This window comes from Pipra filicauda, unplaced genomic scaffold (assembly GCF_003945595.2).
Source record: "Pipra filicauda isolate LSUMZ 115617 unplaced genomic scaffold, ASM394559v2 scaffold1084_size30541_pilon, whole genome shotgun sequence".
NCBI classification, from domain to species: domain Eukaryota; kingdom Metazoa; phylum Chordata; class Aves; order Passeriformes; family Pipridae; genus Pipra; species Pipra filicauda.
Window position 1 is genome coordinate 11678 of NW_024103523.1, and position 18864 is coordinate 30541.

The window sequence follows — 18864 nt, forward strand, 5'->3', positions numbered from 1 at the left end:
TAACTAGTGAAAAAAGGGGGTTAAAGGGATACCAAAAAAGGGATCTTAACACAATATTATGGATAACTATTAACACAATCTTGGTTAGTAAAAAGGGAAATTAAAGGGAAATACTGTGAACAACTTTTTTATGTAACAATATTCAATAATAAAAGGAGAATTGAAGTGACACTAAAGGGATATTAAAACGTTTGTTCTCTCAGTTGCTTCCTGTCAATAAACTGTGCTGACCCCCACAGACAGGCCAGGGCTGTCAGGATCTGCAGCAGCTGGTCGGTGCCCGTGCTTAGCGGGCGTCCCCGCGGAGCAACAGGCTCGGTGGTAGGATGAGGATCGCTCAGCTCAGCAGTCCCGACACCCCATTTGATCAGTTCCACATTACACCACGTAGGGCCAGTACCCAGTATAAGGTGATGCCTGAATGGCAGCCAAACCCCACCTGATCAGTTTTTAGCAGTAAGACAGGTGGCCCTCAGGACAACTGGCCTCTAGAGCAGATAGACAGAGACAGAGAGCTGAATAGCCTTCCTGTATTCCAGGAGGATGTAGTTAGTGACTTACTGAGCCAGCTGGATCCTAACAAGTCTATGGGACCAGACAGGATCCACCCCAGGGTGATGAGGGAGCTGGCAAAAGACCTTGCCAAACCACTCTCCATCATCTTCCAACAATCCTGGCTCTCTGGGAAGGTCCCAGATGATTGGAGGTTGGTGAATGTCACCCCAATCCACAAAAAAGGCTGCAAGCAGGACCCTGGCAACTACAGGCCTGTCAGCCTGACCTCGGTGCCTGGCAGGGTTATGGAGCAGATCATCCTGAGTGCAATCACACAGCACCTTCAGGATGGACAAGGGATTAGACCCAGCCAGCACGGGTTTAGGAGGGGCAGGTCCTGTCTGACCAACCTGATCTCCTTTTACGATCAGGTGACCCACCTGGTGGATGAGGGGAAGGCTGTGGATGTGGTCTATCTAGACTTCAGCAAGGCCTTTGACACTGTCTCCCATAATATACTCCTGGAAAAGCTGGTAGCCCATGGCTTGGACAAGTGTACCCTCTCCTGGATTAGGAGCTGGCTGGAGGGTCGGGCCCAGAGAGTGCTGGTGAATGGAGCTGCATCCAGCTGGCAGCCGGTCACCAGTGGTGGTCCCCAGGGGTCTGTGTTGGGTCCAGTCCTGTTTAATATCTTTATTGATGATTTAGATGAGGGGATTGAGTCCATCATCAGCAAATTTGCTGATGACACCAAACTGCGAGGGAGTGTCGACCTGCTGGAAGGCAGGAGGGCTCTGCAGAGGGATCTGGATAGACTTGAGAGATGGGCTGATTCCAATGGGATGAAGTTCAATAAAGCCAAGTGCCGGGTCCTGCACTTTGTCCACAACAACCCCCTGCAGCGCTACAGGCTGGGCACAGAGTGGCTGGAAAGCAGCCAGGCAGAAAGGGACCTGGGGGTACTAATTGACAGGAAGCTCAACATGAGCCAACAGTGTGCCCAGGTGGCCAAGAAGGCCAATGGGATCTTGTCCTGTATCAAAAATAGCGTGGCCAGCAGGAGCAGGGAAGTGATCCTTCCCCTGTACTCTGCGTTGGTGAGGCCACACCTTGAGTATTGTGTTCAGTTCTGGGCCCCTCAGTTCAGAAAGGATATTGAGGTGCTGGAGCGGGTCCAGAGAAGAGCAACAAGGCTGGTGAAGGGACTGGAGCATAAGTCCTATGGGGAGAGGCTGAGGGAGCTGGGGTTGTTTAGCCTGGAGAAGAGGAGGCTCAGAGGTGACCTCATCACCGTCTATAACTACCTGAAGGGAAGTTCTAGCCAGGTGGGGGTTGGTCTCTTCTCTCAGGCACTCAGCAATAGGACAAGGGGGCACGGGCTTAAGCTCCGCCAGGGGAAATTTAAGTTGGATATCAGGAGAAAATTCTTTACAGAGAGAGTAATCAGGCATTGGAATGGGCTGCCCAGAGAGGTGGTGGATTCACCATCCCTGGAGATTTTTAAACGCAGATTGGACGTGGCACTGAGTGCCATGATCTAGTAAATGGACTGGATTTGGACCAAGGGTTGGACTGGATGATCTCGGAGGTCTTCTCCAACCCAATCGATTCTGTGATTCTGTGATTCTGTAACTCTTGGAACGCTTCCATCAACGCTGCCTCCGTACAATCCTAAACATCCACTGGTCAGATGATGTGACCAATCCATCTGTTCTAGAACAGGCAGCAGTCACAAGCATTGAGGCCATGTTGCTGAGAACACAGCTGTGCTGGGCAGGGCACGTCTCCAGGATGAAGGACCAACCACTGCCTCCCTAAGATCGTGCTCTGTGGTGAACTTGCCACCGGCTGCTGCAAGAGAGGAGCCCCGAAGAGGAGATACAAGGACTGCCTGAAACAACATCTCAGCCTTGGCCACATTGATCTTCATCATTGGTCTACTCTGGCCTCCAGTCGGGAGGTCTGGAGACACCCCATCTCTAACGCTGCTGCTTCCTTTGAGAACGCAGCAGGATCACCATCGAGGAGAAAAGACAACGCAGAAAGAACCGTGTCCTGTCGATCCCATCCAAGGAGTCTTTCTGCTCTGCCTTTTGCAACTGGACGTGTCTGTCTCGTATTGGCCTCTTTAGCCACCAGTGTGCTTGTAGCAAATGTGGGGAGAGCCCTTCCCAAATCTTCGTTCGCGAAGCCCAGCCATGATTTTGGATATTAATTTGGGAGTCTGGACTCATTGGTTTATTTGGTTCTGGAACTGGTCTTTGGTTTATTTGGTTTTGGAAACAGGTATTTGGTTTCTTTTGTATAATGGGTACTTCAGGTTGCAAAGAAAGAATCTTGAAGAAATCCTTTCTGCTATTTTGGATATTAACTTGTGATTTCTGGACTTATAAGTTGATTTGGTTTTGGAAACTGGTATTTGGTTTATTTTTGTATTCTTGAACCATTGGAAACAAATTGGGACCCCTTTGGAGGGACAAAGCTGTTGATGCTCCAGGGGTTCCAGGACCCTGAAGATTCCAGTGCCCACTGAAAGTGTTATTCAGGGAGATCCTCTCGGTCCCTGGATCCGGGGAGTTCCAAGCAAGATCCCTGGGATTTTATTAATACATTAAAAAGTTTATAAAAGTTATATAAAAGTATATAAAAGGTGTACCTAACAACATAGAAATGGAGCTCTATAATATAATATGATTGACTTATAAAAAGTTGTGATAGAACTGTAAAAGAAGAGGTGTGATGCCTCAGAGCTTTTTGGAATTTTTAACTTTGGTAGATTTCAGAAGTAGTGGTGTAGTGATTGTAGATTTTAATGCAGCTGCATTCTATCCCTTACCCTGTAGCATAATGTTTGGACATCCCCAACCCTGTTACCCCATCCCATATCAACCCCTCTAAATCCCGTTAGCGTGTTTAGTCTTCTTTTCAAGGTAGAATTGTAGAAAAGCCTGGAGCAGAAGACATCACACAGACACAGCCACCTTCAAGCCCAGAACTTTGGAGGAGCTCCAAGGACTGTGGGTGCTGCGAAGAAGATGAAGCTGAGGAAGAAGGGGTCCCAAAGACCCCAAGCCCAATTCCCAAAGGGGTGTGTCGGGGGCAGAACGGGGCAGAAGTGGGGGGTGGAGAGATCTGGGGTTGGATGGACCTTGTTCTAAAATCCCAGAGCCACTGCCTGGGGGTGCACGTCGTGTGTGTTCCCCTGGCCTGAGGCTCCACTACAGGACCTGCTCTCTTTATCTCATCTCATCCACTCCCCTGGCCTGGAGTCTTTTCCTCCGCGCTCTCTTGAGGCAACGGGGACTGGACCTACCAGGTGCTGGGGATGCTGGAAATCCCCCCCGGTGCCGGGTGGAGCACGTCAGCCTGGAGCACCCCCTCAGCCGGGACTGGGGTACGGCCCGGCCCCCCCAGCACCGGGGGCACACTGGGAGGGGGGTGAGGGGCTCTGGGGGCTGTGGGGGGAACTGGGAGGGAGTTTGGGGGGTAAGGGAAAGGGTCTGGTGGGGAATGGAGAGTCTGAGAAGGAGGTTGGTGGGTACTGGGAGGGCTGAGAGGGGCTTTGGTGAGTCCTGGGGGCAACTGGGAGGGAGTTTTGTGGGAGCCTTTTGGGGATGGGAGTGGCTTTGTGGGGAAATGGAAAGGCTGAGAAGAGATTTGGGGGGGTCCTTGGAGGGCTGAGCGTCCCAGCCTCGACCCCCCAATCCATCCCCGCGCTGATTTTGGGGGGGTCGTTTATCCCCCTGTACCTGCTTTTGTTCTGACACCAGCCAACTGCTACCGGTGTTCCCAGTAAAGCTTCCCAATTCTCTGCACTCCCTGGATGCCCATTTTTGGGTTCACCTGAGCTTCCCCCTCCCCCACGGACCCCCCCGAACCCCCAGCCCCGGGGCTGCCGCGGGGGCCCCCAACGGCCCTCAGCCAATCCCAAAGCGCCCACGCCGCCCTCACCCAATCCCAGCGCGCCGCGCTGATGACTCATCAGTCGCCGGGAAGACGCCTCGAAAAAAGGCGAGTCATAGAGAGGCGTACTCTCATTGGCTGACTGGCGGGAGCTCGATGACATGAACGCATGGAGACGCGGGGGGGCACTGGGAGACACTGGGATGGACCGGGACAGACTGGAGTAAACTGGGAAGAACTAGGAGGGCGAAAGAGGCCACGGGATGGGCACAGGGAGGGTTGAGGGATCTGGGGTGATTCCCAGGGAGGGTTTGAGGGGCTCCAGGGTCATTCCCGGGGCAGGGCCCGAGGGGACCCGCTCTGCCCCACGCTCACCTCTCCTCTCCAGGGCAGGCAGAGTGTACACCCCGTAGTTGTGCCGGCACAGCCAGTCCACCGCAGACCGTTTGCTCTCCATGAATTCTGAGTCGCTGTTCCAGTACCTGGCAACTTTCTCCCCAATCGGGGTGTCCCCGACAAACACCCCCACATCGCTGTCGAAGTGCACGTACTGCTCCCGGTTGTAGATGACCCTCACCACGTACCTCACCCGCTCGGTGCCGTTGATGAAGTGACACTCGGACTTTACCATCTCCTGGAACACCCCTGTGTGTGCAGGACACTGGGCAGGGGGTGCCCCGTCCCCCCCATCATCCCCCAGCCCCCCACAGCAGGCTGGGAGCTCAGGGGCCACCCCGGAACCCCCTTTCCCACCCCCCTCTGCCCCACGGACGCCCCAGCACCGGCTCTCGGATAGGGGGGAAGCCCCCCATCAGCCCCCCGAGGATGGACAGGGAGGCTGGGGACCCCCCCAATGCAGATCCGACCCCCCCCGAGCCCCAGGAAACCGCTCCAGGGCTCAAGGAACACCCAGGGACCCACAGGGCACCCCTCTGCCAGCTCTCCCACACCCCCTTGCCCCCCTCTCCCACCCCTTTCTGACCGGCGCCACAATCCCCACACCCCCCGCACTCACTTTGGGGCTCCCACCCCCCTCCCACTCAGGCCGGGCCTTCCAACCCCCCTCCCACTCACTTTTTTGGGGCTCCCAACCCCTCTTTTCTCCCCTCTTTCCCCCCCTTTCACACCCCCCCGCTCACCTGACAGCTCCTCGCCCGCAGCCGGGGGGGCTCCCAGCACCACCAGCACCGCCAGCACGGCCCCAGCTCCCCGCACACGCTCCATGCCCAGCGCCGGACAGCTGCTGACAGCCTCAAACCAGCCGGGCGGCGCCGTTTTGGGGGGTTTGGGGCGCGCTGGGCTTGGCTGAGGGCGCAGTTGGGGCCCTTTTTTCGAGGCGTCTTCCCGGCGACTGAGGAGTCATCAGCGCGGCGCGCTGGGATTGGGCGCGGGCGGCGTGGGCGCTTTGGGATTGGCTGAGGGCCGTTGGGGGCCCCCGCGGCAGCCCCGGGGCTGGGGGGGTCCAAGGTGGGTTTTGGAGGGTCCCGGATTTCCGGAGATGGCATTTAAGGTGATCTGGATGCGTTGGAATTATGTTCGGGGTGGCCGCGTGTTCCCAATAACCCCCTGTTCCCGGGATTTTGGGGGTCTTGTATTGCTCAAATCCCCCTGTTCTCAGGAGTTTTTGGGTCTGGGAGTGTCGTAACCCTTCTGTTTTCACAATTTTGGAGGTCTGGGAGTACCTAAACCTCTCTTTCCAGGATTTCTTGGGGCTGGGAGACCACAACCCCCCCTGTTCCTGTGTTATTGGGAGTGAGACATTGCCCAAATCCCCCTGTTCTAAGGACTTTTAGGGTGTCAGTGTTCCCAACCCCCCTATTCTGGTGTTTTTGAGGGGCTCACGTGTCCCAATCCCCCCTGTTCTCAGGATTTTGAGGGTCTGGGAGTGCTCAATCCGTCCTGTTGTCAGTATTTTAGGCCTCTGGGTGTGCCCAAACCACCGTTCCCCAGGATTTTTAGGGTCTGGGACTGCCCAAACCCCCCTGTTCCCAGGAACTTTAGGATGTGGAAATGTCCCAACCCCTCTATTCCAATATTTTGGAGTCTGGGACTGCCCTAACAACCTTGTTCCTATGACTTTTAAGGTCTAGGGGAGCCCATACCCCCGTGTTACCAATATTTTTTTATCTCAATGCTCTGAAACCCCCTGTTCTCAGAATTTTTGGGGCCTCTGAGTGCCTAAACTCCCCTGTTCTGACAATTTTTGGGGTCTGTGAGTGCTTAAACCTCTCTTATACAGGATTTTTTGTTTCTGGGAGTGCTCAAACCCCCTGTTCCCAGGATTTTGGTGGAGTCTGGGAGTGTTCAAGCCCCTACTTTTCAATATTTTGGGGTCTAAGAGTTCTCCAACACCCCTGTCCCTCGGAGTTTTAGGGTGTAGGAGAGCCCATACCCCTTGTGTTCCCAAGACTTTTGGAGTCTGAATGTTCTCAAACCCTCTGTTCCTGTGTTTTTCAAACACTGATGGTGCCCACACCCCTCTTTTCCAAGATTCGAGGAGCTGGAATGTGCCCAAACCCCCCTCTTCCCAGCAGTTTTAGGGTCCGGGATTGCCCAAACCATTCTCCATCATTTTTGAGGACTGGATATGCCCAAACCCCCCCGTTCCCAGGATTTTCAAAGCCCCCCCCATCAGTGCCCCCAACAAACAGGACTACAGAGCACTGAGAAGCTTTACTGGGAACACTGGGAACAGCTGGGTGGGGTGAGAACAAAAGCAGGGAAGGGGGGGACAGGCGACACCCCCAAATCAGAGCATGGTTTGGGGGGTCCCGGCTGGGCCCGAGGCCACGGGGAGGGGCTGCGGCCGCCGGCGGCTCAGGAGCTCTGTGGGGAGAGAAAAGGGGGTGAGAGAAAAGGGGCTGGGGGGGCAAGGGGGGCCCAGAGGCTGTGGAAGAGCAAGAGGGGGACCACGACCCCCATTTGGGGACCCCCCTTTACCTTCTCCCGCAGGTAGAAGCCGAGCCCCAGCGCCAGGAAGACCAAGCCCAAGACGAAGCCCCTGACCCCCACCAGGATCTTGCTGCGGACGGTGTCCGGTGGCATCTCTGGGGGGAGCCGGGGGGGTCAGCACCCCCAAAACCTCCCACAAACCACGTGGGACCCCAGAGACTCCGTCCTAACCTCCCAGCCCACCCAGCGCTCCCTGAAACCTTCTGCCAGTCCCTTCCCAGGCCCCTTTAGGGATCACACCCAGCCCCTCCCGGCCCCTTTAGGACTCTCCAACCCCCCTCCCAGCACCCCCAGCTCCCCCCAAACTCCCTCCCAGTCGCCCCCAGTGTGCCCCCGGTGCTGGGGGGGCCGGGCCGTACCCCAGTGCCGGCTGAGGGGGTGCTCCAGGCTGACGTGCTCCACCTGGCAGCTGTAGGTGACCCCGCGCTGGGGGGGGATTTCCAGCAGCACCAGCACCTGGCAGCTCCAGTCCCCGGTGGGGACCACGTCGGTGGCCACCACGTGCTCCGGCAGCTCCTGCCCATCCTGGAACCACCTCACCTGCACCGGCGCAGGGTAGAAATCCATCCCGGAGCAGAGCAGGCGGCCGGGGCCGGGCTGGGAGCTCGACGGCACCAGCGAGATGGACACGCTGGGGGGCACTGGGAAGGACGGGGGAGACATTGGGCTGAGCTGGGGGGCACTGGGAGGGAGGGCAGAGGGCTTGGATGACATTGGTGGGGATTGGGATGGCAGTGGGAGGGACTGGGATGGCAGTGGGAGGGACTGGGAATAGAGTGGGGGAGAAGGGGCTGGGCTGGGGGGACACTGGGGAGAGAGTTGGGAGATGTGAGAGTGAAGTGAGAACGACTGGAAATGGACTGAGAGGGTCTGCGAGTGGACCGAGAGGGTCTGGGAATGGAGTGAGAGTCACTGGGAATGACTGGTCTGGACTGGGAGTGACTGGGAAGGACTGGGTGTGACTGGGAAGGACTGGGTGTGACTGGTCTGGCCTGGGAAGGAAGCGATCGGGACTGGGAGGCTGAGTCGTAGTGGGGGAACTCTTTGCCTTGGGTCTGCCTGGCAACAGATGAGTCATAGAGAGGCGTACTCTCATTGGCTGACTGGCGGGAGCTCGATGACATGAACGCATGGAGACGCGGGGGGGCACTGGGAGACACTGGGATGGACCGGGACAGACTGGAGTAAACTGGGAAGAACTAGGAGGGCGAAAGAGGCCACGGGATGGGCACAGGGAGGGTTTGAGGGGCTCCAGGGTCATTCCCGGGGCAGGGCCCGAGGGGACCCGCTCTGCCCCACGCTCACCTCTCCTCTCCACGGCAGGCAGTGTACACCCCGTAGTTGTGCCGGCACAGCCAGTCCACCGCAGACCGTTTGCTCTCCATGAATTCTGGGTCGCTGTTCCAGTACCTGGCAACCTTCTCCCCAAACGGGGTGTCCCCGACAAACACCCCCACATCGCTGTCGAAGTGCACGAACTGCTCCCGGTTGTAGATGACCCTCACCACGTACCTCACCCGCTCGGTGCCGTTGATGAAGTGACACTCGTACTTTACCATCTCCTGGAACACCCCTGTGTGTGCAGGACACGGGTCAGGGGGTGCCCCGTCCCCCCCATCATCCCCCAGCCCCCCACAGCAGGCTGGGAGCTCAGGGGGGCAACCCGGGCCCCCCTTTCCCATCCCCTCTGCCCCACGGACACCCCAGCACCGGCTCTTTGTAGGGGGGAACGCCCCCATCGGCCCCCCGGGGTGGACAGGGGGGTTGGGGACCCCCACAATGTCGATCCGACCCCCCTAGAGCCCCAGGGAACCGCTCCAGGGCTCAAGGAACACCCAGGGACCCACAGGGCACCCCTCTGCCAGCTCTCCCACACCCCCTTGCCCCCCTCTCCCACCCCTTTCCCACCGGCCCCACAATCCCCAGACCCCCCCGCCCTCACTTTGGGGCTCCCACTCCCCCTCCCACTCACTCCGGGCCTTCCAAACCCCCTCGCACTCACTTTTTTGGGGCTCCCACCCCCTCTTTTCTCCCCTCTTTCCCCCCCTTTCACACCCCCCCGCTCACCTGACAGGTCCTCACCCGCAGCCGGGGGGGCTCCCAGCACCACCAGCACCGCCAGCACGGCCCCAGCTCCCCGCACACGCTCCATGCCCAGCGCCGGACAGCTGCTGACAGCCCAAAACCAGCCGGGCGGGTCCTTTTTGGGGGCTTTTGGGCGCTCTCTGATTGGCTGAGGGCAAAGCCTGGGGACGGTTTCGGGCCCTGTTGGAGCCTGTTCTTCCCGGCGACTGATGAGTCATCAGCGCGGCGCGCTGGGATTGGGCGCGGGCGGCGTGGGCGCTTTGGGATTGGCTGAGGGCCGGTGGGATCGGGGGCGGGTCCCGACTGGGTCCGAGGCCACGGGGAGGGGCTGCGGCCGCCGGCGGGGAGAGAAAAGGGGGGGAGAGGAAAGGGGGGGAGAGAAAAGGGGCTGGGGGCGAGGGGGAACAGGGGGACACGGACTCCGTGTCCAGGAGGAGATTTCTGTCCTGGCACTTTTGGTCTGAGAGGAATCTTTGTCTGTCTTGGATTTTGGGAGTCTCACGGCGCCGTTTGAGCATCCCCCGGGGACCCCCAGGGACTGTCCAGAGACCCCCAGAGTTGTGACCAGTGACACCAGGGAGACCAGTGACACCAATGGGATCAGTTACAGGGACCAGAGACACCAGTGACACCAATGACACCAGTAAGACCAGTGACACCTGTGAGAACAGTCGGACCAGTGGGATCAGTTACAGGGACCAGTGACACCAGTGACACCAATGCCACCAGTGACAGGGACCAGTGCCATCAGTCCCTTCTAGCACCTCCCAGTCTCTCCCAGTCTCTCCCAGTCCCCTCCCAGTGCCTTTCCAGGACCCCCCAACCCCTCCCTCCTCAAAAAGTTGGGGTCTGGGAGTACCTAAACCTCTCTTTCCAGGATTTCTTGGGGCTGGGAGATGGCAAACCCCCCTGTTCCTGGGTTATTGGGAGGATGACATTGCCCAAATGCCCCTGTTCTAAGGAGTTTTAGGGTGTCAATGTTCCCAACCCCCCTATTCTGGAGTTTTTGAGGGGCTGACGTGTCCCAAACCCCCCTGTTCTTAGGATTTTGAGGGTCTGGGTGTGTCCCAAAGCCCCTGCTCCCAGGATTTCTGTAGTCTGGGAGTGCCCAAGCCTCTCTTTTCCAATATTTTGGGCTCTGGGAGTGCCCCAACCCACCCAGTTTCTGGTATTTTAAGGGTCTAGGAGAGCCCATATCCACGTGTTCCCAAGATTTTTGGGGTCTGAATGTTCCCAGCCCCCCTGTTCCTATGATTTTTTTGACTCTGGGAGTGTCCAGACCCCTCATTCACAGGATTTTTAGGGTCTAGATATGCCTAAACCACCTTTCTCCAGGATTTTGTAGTTCTGAGAGTGTCCAAACCCCCCCTGTTCCCAGGATTTTGAATGTCTGAGCGTGTCCAAACCCCCCCTGTTCCCAGGATTTCTGGAATCTAGGAGTGTCCACATCCCTCTTTTGTCATATTTCGGGGTCAGGGAGTGTCCAAACCCTCCAGTTCCCAGGATTTTTGAAGCCCCCCCACTTCTCCCCAGTCACCAGGAGTGCAGAGAACTGGGAAGTTTCACTGTGTGCGGGGAGCTGGGGATGGGCTGATGTCCCACATCCTCCTTTTCCCCACCTTTCTGACCTCTCCCACCCCTTTCCCATCATTCCCCACTCCTCAGTCCTGCCCCGGCCCCGTCCACTTTTGGGGATCCCACTCCCCTCTCACTGAATTTGGGATTCCCAGCACCTCTTTTACAGGGTTTATGTGGGTCCTGGCACCTCTTGGGGTCCGCTGGGTGCCCTGTTGGGGTGCAGATGCCCCTACAACCCCCCCCATGAACAGGGTGACACGTGGAGGACTCAGGGGGTTCCCCATTCCCGATCCATCCTGGGGCCGGTTCTGCCCCCCTCAAACTCTGCTCCCCCCGCGGTTTCCCCCCAAGTCACCCCCAGCCCCTTCTCTCCAGTGAGTAGGACTGCAGAGCACTGAGAAGCTTTACTGGGAACACTGGGAACAGCTGGGTGGGGTGAGAACAAAAGCAGGGATGGGGGGGACAGGCGACCCCCCCCAAATCAGGGCAGGGTTTGGGAGTCCCGGCTGGGCCCGAGGCCACGGGGAGGGGCTGCGGCCGCCGGCAGCTCAGGAGCTCTGTGGGGAGAGAAAAGGGGGTGAGAGCGGGGTGAGGGACAGGGGGGGCACAGAGGCTGTGGGAGAGCAAGGGGGGGCCATGCCCCCCATTTGGGGACCCCCCTTTACCTTCTCCCGCAGGTAGAAGCCGAGCCCCAGCGCCAGGAAGACCAAGCCCAAGACGAAGCCCCCGACCCCCACCAGGATCTTGCTGCGGACGGTGTCCGGTGGCATCTCTGGGGGGAGCCGGGGGGGTCAGCACCCCCAAAACCTCCTCCCACGCACCCCCCGGCACCCCACAGAGCCCGGCCCGCTCTCCCCCAGCCCACCCGGGGGTCCCTCAAACCTCCTGCCAGTCCCTTCCCAGCCCCTTTAGGGATCCCACCCAGCCCCTCCCAGACCCTTTCGGACCCTCCAACCCTCTCCCAGCACCCCCAGCACCCACCAAACTCCCTCCCAGTCGCCCCCAGTTGCCCCCCCGGTGCTGGGGGGGCCGGGCCGTACCCCAGTGCCGGCTGAGGGGGTGCTCCAGGCTGACGTGCTCCACCTGGCAGCTGTAGGTGACCCCGCGCCGGGGGGGGATTTCCAGCAGCACCAGCACCTGGTAGCTCCAGTCCCCGTTGGGGACCACGTCGGTGGCCACCACGTGCTCCGGCAGCTCCTGCCCATCCTGGAACCACCTCACCTGCACCGGCGCAGGGTAGAAATCCATCCCGGAGCAGAGCAGGCGGCCGGGGCCGGGCTGGGAGCTCGACGGCACCAGCGAGATGGACACGCTGGGGGGCACTGGGAGGGACAGGGGAGACACTGGACTGAGCTGGGGGGCACTGGGAGGAAGGGCAGAGGGCTTGTAGGACATTGGTAAAGATTGAGATTGCACTGGGAGGGACTGGGATGGCAGTGGGAGGGACTGGGAACAGAGTGGGGGAGAAGGGGCTGGGCTGGGGGGGCACTGGGGAGAGAGTTGGGAGATGTGGGAGAGAAGTGAGAACGACTGGGAATGGACTGAGAGGGTCTGGGAATGGAGTGAGAGAGTCTGAGAATGGAGTGAGAGGGACTGGAAATGACTGGGAATGGACTGGGAATGACTGGTGTGGACTGGGAAGGAAGCGATCAGGACTGGGAGGCTGAGTCGTGGTGAGGGAACTCTTTGGTTTGGGTCTGCCTGGCAACTGGAGCGTCATCAGAGACACGCGCTGGGATTGGCTGACAAGCGGGAGATCGATGGCATCAACGCGTGGGGACGCGGTGGGGCACTGGGAGAGACTGGGGTGGACTGGGATGGACTCAGAAAAACTGAAATGGACTGGGAGAGACAAAGGGGCATTGGAAGGATTGGGAGAGACTGGGATGGACTGGGAAGAACTTGGAGGGGGCAAAAGGGCACGGGACGAACACAGGGAGGGCTGAGGGGTCTGGAGTGATTGCCAGGGAGGGTTTGAGGGGCTCCAGGGTCTTTCCGAGGTAGGGTCCGAGGGGACCCGCTCTGCCCCACGCTCACCTCTGCGGTTTACAATGAACGGGGTGACACCCTCGTAGTTGTGCCGGCAGAAGATGTCAATGTGAGCCCGTACGTACTGCAGAAATTCTTGGAGACTGTTCCAGTACCTGGCCTGGATCTCCCCATACGGGGTGTCCCCCACAAAGACCCCCACATCGCTGTCAAAGTGCACGTACTGCTCCCGGTTGTAGATGACCCTCACCATGAGCTTCACCCGCTCGGTATGAAGTGACACTCTGCCATCTCCTGAAACACCCCTGTGTGTGCAGGACACTGGGCAGGGCTGCCCCTCCCCCTCCCCATCCCCCCACAGCAGGCTGGGAGCTCAGGGGGCCACCCCGGACCCCCCTTTCCCACCCCTCTCCTCCCCACAGACGCCCCAGCACCGGCTCTTGGCTGGGGGGGAACCCCCCCATCAGCCCCCCGAGGATGGACAGGGGGGTTGGGGACCCCCCCACTGCAGATCCGACCCCCCCAGAGCCCCAAGGAACCGCTCCGAGGCTCAAGGGACACTCAGGGACCCCCAGGGCACCCCTCTGCCTGCTCTCCCACACCCCCTTGCCTCCCTCTCCCACTCCTTTCCCCCCACCCCCGAGACTCCCCCGCACTCACTTTGGGGCTCCCACCCCCCTCCCACTCACTCTGGGCCTTCCAACCCCCCTCCCACTCACTTCTGGGGCTCCCACACCCTCTTTTCTCCCCTCTTTCCCCCCTTTCCCACCCCACCCCCCTGCCCGCCCCCCCCACTCACCCGACAGCTCCTCGCCCGCAGCCGGGGGGGCTCCCAGCACCACCAGCACCGCCAGCACGGCCCCAGCTCCCCGCACACGCTCCATGCCCAGCGCCGGACAGCTGCTGACAGCCCCAAACCAGCCGGGCGGCGCCGTTTTGGGGGGTTTGGGGCGCGCTGGGCTTGGCTGAGGGCGCAGTTGGGGCCCTTTTTTGGAGGCGTCTTCCCGGCGACTGATGAGTCATCAGCGCGGCGCGCTGGGATTGGGCGCGGGCGGCGTGGGCGCTTTGGGATTGGCTGAGGGCCGTTGGGGGCCCCCGCGGCAGCCCCGGGGCTGGGGGGCTCGGGGGGGTCCGTGGGCTGCGGGGGAGGGGGGAGCTCAGGGCCCACCAAAAGTGCCCAGCCAGGGCTCCCAAAGCTCAGGGCAACCTAAAAACGCCCACCCAGGGCTCCCGCAGCTCCCACGGGCCCCCAAAATCACCAGAGGGCGGTCTCTGATTGGCTGAGCTCGGGGAGGGCTCCGTTCCGGACGGGTCTGCCCGGCAGCTGATGACGCTCCAGCACACCTCGCTCCCATTGGCTGCTGCTGCTGACCCTGCCCGGGACTTGGGGGGTCCGGGGTGGGTTTTGGGAGTTCCTGGATTCCTGGGTTTGGCGTTTGGGTTGACCTGGATACGTGGGAATGAGGTTCTGGGTGGCCCTGAGTGCCCAATAACCTCCAGTTCCTGGGATTCTGGGGGTGTGACGCTTTCCAAATCCCACTCTTCCTGGAATTTTTAAGGTTTGGGAGTGCCCAGTCCCCTCTTTTCCAATATTTTGGGCTCTGGATGTGCCCAAGCAAACTTTCTCGGGGATTTTTAGGGTCTGGGAGTGCCCCAACCCCTTATTCCTATGAGTTTTATAGTCTAGGAGTGTCCAAGCCCCTCTTTTCCAATATTTTGGGGTCAGGGAGTGCCCCAACCACGATGTTCCTGTAACTTCTGGGATCTAGGAGAGCCCCCATGTTTCCAAGATTTTTGGGGTCTGAATGTCCCCAAAAGCCCTGTTCAAAGGATTTTGTGGGTCTGGAAGTGCCCAAACCCCCCCATTCCTGGGATTTTCAGAACCCCCTCACTGCCCCCCCAAAAACAGGGACTGCAGAGAACTGGGAAGCTTTCCTGGGAACACTGGGAGCAGTCGGCTGGGGTGTGAACAAAAGCAGGACCGGGAGGGACACACGACCCCCCCAAAGTGCGGGCGGGGATGGACTGGGGGGTCCCGGCTGGGCCCGAGGCCACGGGGAGGGGCTGCGGCCGCCGGCGGCTCAGGAGCTCTGTGGGGAGAGAAAAGGGGGTGAGAGCAGGGTGGGGGAACAGGGGGGACACCGGGATACACCGAGACCTGGACTGGAGCCAGCGGGACCAGAACTGGGGCAACTGGGATCATACTGGGAGCAACTGGGAGCATGTTGGGGGCAACTGGGATATACTGGGAGTGGCTGGGAGTGAGTGGAACCATAGGAAGGGTGAATGGGAGCAACTGGAATCACGCTGGGGGCAACTGGGGTCATCCTGGGAGCAGCTGGGCCCCTGCTGGGCTCATCCTGGGATCAGACTGGGATCTTAAAGGGAGAGACTGGGTCAATCCTAGAGACAACTTAGAGCAACTGGGATCACACTGGGAGAAAGTGGGAGCAACTGGGACCATGCTGGGGAGTACTGGTATCATACTGGGATCACAGTTGGAGAGCTTGACCCATGCTAGGGGAAATTGGGGACACAGTGAGGGTGACTGGGGTCATCCTGGGGATGACTGGGATCAAACTGGAGTCATACTGGAAGTGTCTGCAAGTTACTGGGATTGTACTGAGGGTGACTGGACTCATAGTGGGATCATACTGGGAGCAACTGGGACCACCTTGGGGGCAACTGGGATCCAATTGGGAGTGACTGGGATCCTAGTGGGAGTGACCAGGACCACACTGGAACCATCCTGGGAGTGACTGTCAGTGACTGGGATCATACTGGGAGTGATTGGAACTATTCGGGGGGAACTGGGAGCCACTGGGGCCATGCTGGAAGCCAACTGGGGACATACTTGGAGCAACTGGGATCATCCTGGAAGAAAGTGGGAGTGACTGGGATTGCCAGGGTGCATTCTGGAGGCAACTGGCATAGACTGGGAGTGACTGGGAGAGACTGGGATCGTACTGATGGGAACTGGAAGTATCGTGGGGCAAGTGGAAGTCACTGGGTATGACTGTGAGCATGCTGAGGGCAACTGGGATCTACTGGGAGAGTCTGCAACCATTCTGGGGGTGACTGGGAGCAACTGGGAGTGACCTGGACCATGTGGGGGGTAACTGGGAGCAACTGGGAGTGACTGGATCCACAGTGGTGCAACTGGGATTGGCTGGGACCATACTGGGGGAAGACTGGGATCACTCTTGGATTGACTGGATCTGTGCTGGAGGCAACTGGGAGCAGCTTGGCCCATGCTGGGGACAACTGGGCCCACAGTGAGGGTGACTGGGGTCATACTGGGAGTGACTGGGAGCATTCTGAGGGCAGTTGGGACCATGTTGGTGCAACTGGGATATACTGGAAGCAAGTGGGATCACGCTGGAGGTTACTGGGATCATACTGGGGGAAGACTGGGACCACACTAGGAGTGACTGGGAGTGACTGGATCTACAATGGGGCAACTGGGATTGACTGGAACCATGCTGGGGGAAGACTGGCATCACACTTGGATTGACTGGATCTGTGCTGGAGGCAACTGGGAGCAACTTGGCCCATGCTGGGGACAACTGTGATTGTACTGGGATAATACTGGGATATTACTGGGATCAGACTGGGATCAGACAGGGATCATACTGGAAGCAACTGGGTCTCTGCTCAGGGCAACTGGGAGAAACTGGGATCACAGTGGAAAAACTGGGATCAACTAGGACCACACTGGGAGTGACTGGGAGTGGCTGAGAGCAACTGGGATTATGCTGGAAGCTACTGGGAGCAACTGGGAGTGAGTGGGACCACATTGACTGCAACTGGGATATACTGGGAGAGACCAGGAGTGACTGTGATCATACTGGGAGTGACTGGGATCATACTGAGACTGACTGGGATCATAGTGGGAGTGACTGGGAGTACCAGGGATCATCCTGGGAGTAACTGGAACCATAGTCAGTGACTGGGAGGAACTGGGACCCTGCTGGGGGCAAATGGCTTTATCCTGGGAGTGCCAGGGCATGTCTGGGTTCATCCTGGGTGTGAGTGCCACCATCTGGGGTGTCGCTGGGATCCTCCTGGGATGGTCCTGGGAGGGACTGGGAGGGAGTGGAACTCTAGTGGGGTGATTGGGAGCAACTGGGACCATGCAGGGGGTAACTTGGATCCTACTCGGAGAGACTGGTATCAGACTGGGAGTGACTGGAATCATAGTGGGATGATACTGGGCATGACTAAAAGTGACTGAGATGACACTGGGGTCACTGGGAGCCTGTTGGAGGCAAGTGGGATCTACTGGGAGTGGCTGGGAGTGACAGGGATCATACTGGGAGTGACTGGAAGCACAGTAGGGATGAATGGGAGCAACTGGAACCACACGGGGGGCAACTGGGATAATACTGGAAGCAATTGGGACCACCTTGGTTGTAACTGGGATCCAATTGGGAGTGACTTGGAGCCTATTGGGAGTGACTGGGATCATAGTGGGAGTGACTGGGAGTGACTGGGATCCTAGTGGGAGTGACCAGGGCCATACTGGAACCATCCTAGGAGTGACTGTCAGTGACCAGGATCATACTGGGAGTGAGTGGAACTACCACAGGGTGGAACTGGGAGCCAGTGGGGCGATGCTGGAAGTATGGTGGAACTGGGAGTAACTGGGAGTTACAGGGTGCATACTGGAGGCAACTGGCATAGACTGGGAGTGACTGGGATTTTACTGATGGGAACTGGAAACATCTGGGGCAAGTGGAAGTAACTGGGTATGACTGTGAGCATGCTGAGGGCAACTGGGATCTACTGGGAGAGTCTGCAACCACTGGGACCACACTGGGGGTGACGGGGAGTGGCTGTGAGCAACTGGGATCATGCTGGAAGCTACTGGAAATGACCGGGAGTGAGTGGGACCACACTGGGGGCAACTGAGATATAATGGGAGACACCAGAATTGAGTGGGATTATACTGGGACTGACTGGGAGCAACTGGGAACTTGCAGGGGGTAACTTGGATCCTACTAGGAGAGAATGGAATCAGACTGGGAGTGACTGGGATCATGCTGGGATCAGACTGGGCGTGACTAAAAGTGACTGGGCCCATCCTGGGGGTGACTGGGCCCATCCTGGGGGTGACTGGGCCCATCCTGGGGGTGACTGGGCCCATCCTGGGGGTGACTGGGAGCCCCTGGGCCCGTGCTGGGAGCCCCTGGGCCCCCCTGGCTGGAACTGCTTTCCCTCCTGCGGGTTCTTGGCAAAGGCCCCAAAGCACAAACTCTGCTCCGAGCCCTCGGGGCGTTTCCTCCCTTTGGGCAGCAGCAGCTCCTGAGCCCTGAACAGGCTCCTGTCCCCTGCAAACACTTCACCTGCCTTTGACCTGGGAGCTCCCAGTGACTCACACATTTAATGAATATTGAAACTTGGCTTTTTCTCTTATTTTTCTTCTTTTTTTGTCTTTCTTTCCTCTTTATCCTTTCTAAAATTCCCTCTCCCCTCTCTTTCCCTCCCCTCCCTGTTCCCCTCCCCTCCCTCTGTTCTTTGTGCCGCAACCATGACCCAGTTGCTCCCAGTATGATCCCGGTCACTGACAGTCACTCCCAGGATGGTCCATGTATGGTCCTGGTCACTCCATTATTATCCCAGTCACTCCCAGTCACTCCCAACAGGATACCAGTTACCCCCAAGGTGGTCCCAGTTGCTCCCAGTACCCCCCACAATGGTTCCTTTCCCTCTCAGGGACTCCCAGTCTGAGTCCAGTCTGGCCCCAGGCACTTTCAGTCACTGCCTGGAGGAGGCCATTTGCCCCTGCATGGTCCCAGTTGCTCCCAGGATGATCTCAGTATGTGTCCAGTCACCCCCAGTATGATCCCAGGAACTTGCAAA

At 58.7% G+C, this 18864-nt stretch overlaps 3 protein-coding genes across 3 annotated transcripts; all 3 read right to left on the minus strand.

The window, feature by feature from the left end:
- Positions 1–1276: 1276 nt before the first annotated feature.
- LOC113999666 (class II histocompatibility antigen, B-L beta chain-like) lies at positions 1277–5565 on the minus strand (the record flags this gene model as incomplete). Its single annotated transcript, XM_039380561.1, has 4 exons — positions 1277–1289; positions 4568–4586; positions 4774–5043; positions 5538–5565. Coding segments are annotated over 4 exons (330 nt in total), but the record flags the coding sequence as incomplete, so codon positions are not given.
- Positions 5566–7184: 1619 nt separating this feature from the next.
- On the minus strand, positions 7185–9564 carry LOC113999664 (class II histocompatibility antigen, B-L beta chain-like). The gene is given in 6 exon segments (XM_027743264.2): positions 7185–7224; positions 7339–7445; positions 7710–7991; positions 8656–8672; positions 8674–8923; positions 9418–9564. Coding segments are annotated over 6 exon segments (750 nt in total). The 5' UTR covers positions 9503–9564; the 3' UTR covers positions 7185–7215.
- A 1934-nt stretch (positions 9565–11498) lies between these two features.
- LOC113999663 (class II histocompatibility antigen, B-L beta chain-like) lies at positions 11499–13307 on the minus strand (the record flags this gene model as incomplete). The annotated part of the gene is given in 5 exon segments (XM_027742354.2): positions 11499–11570; positions 11679–11785; positions 12054–12335; positions 13051–13275; positions 13278–13307. Coding segments are annotated over 5 exon segments (653 nt in total), but the record flags the coding sequence as incomplete, so codon positions are not given.
- Positions 13308–18864: the final 5557 nt, after the last annotated feature.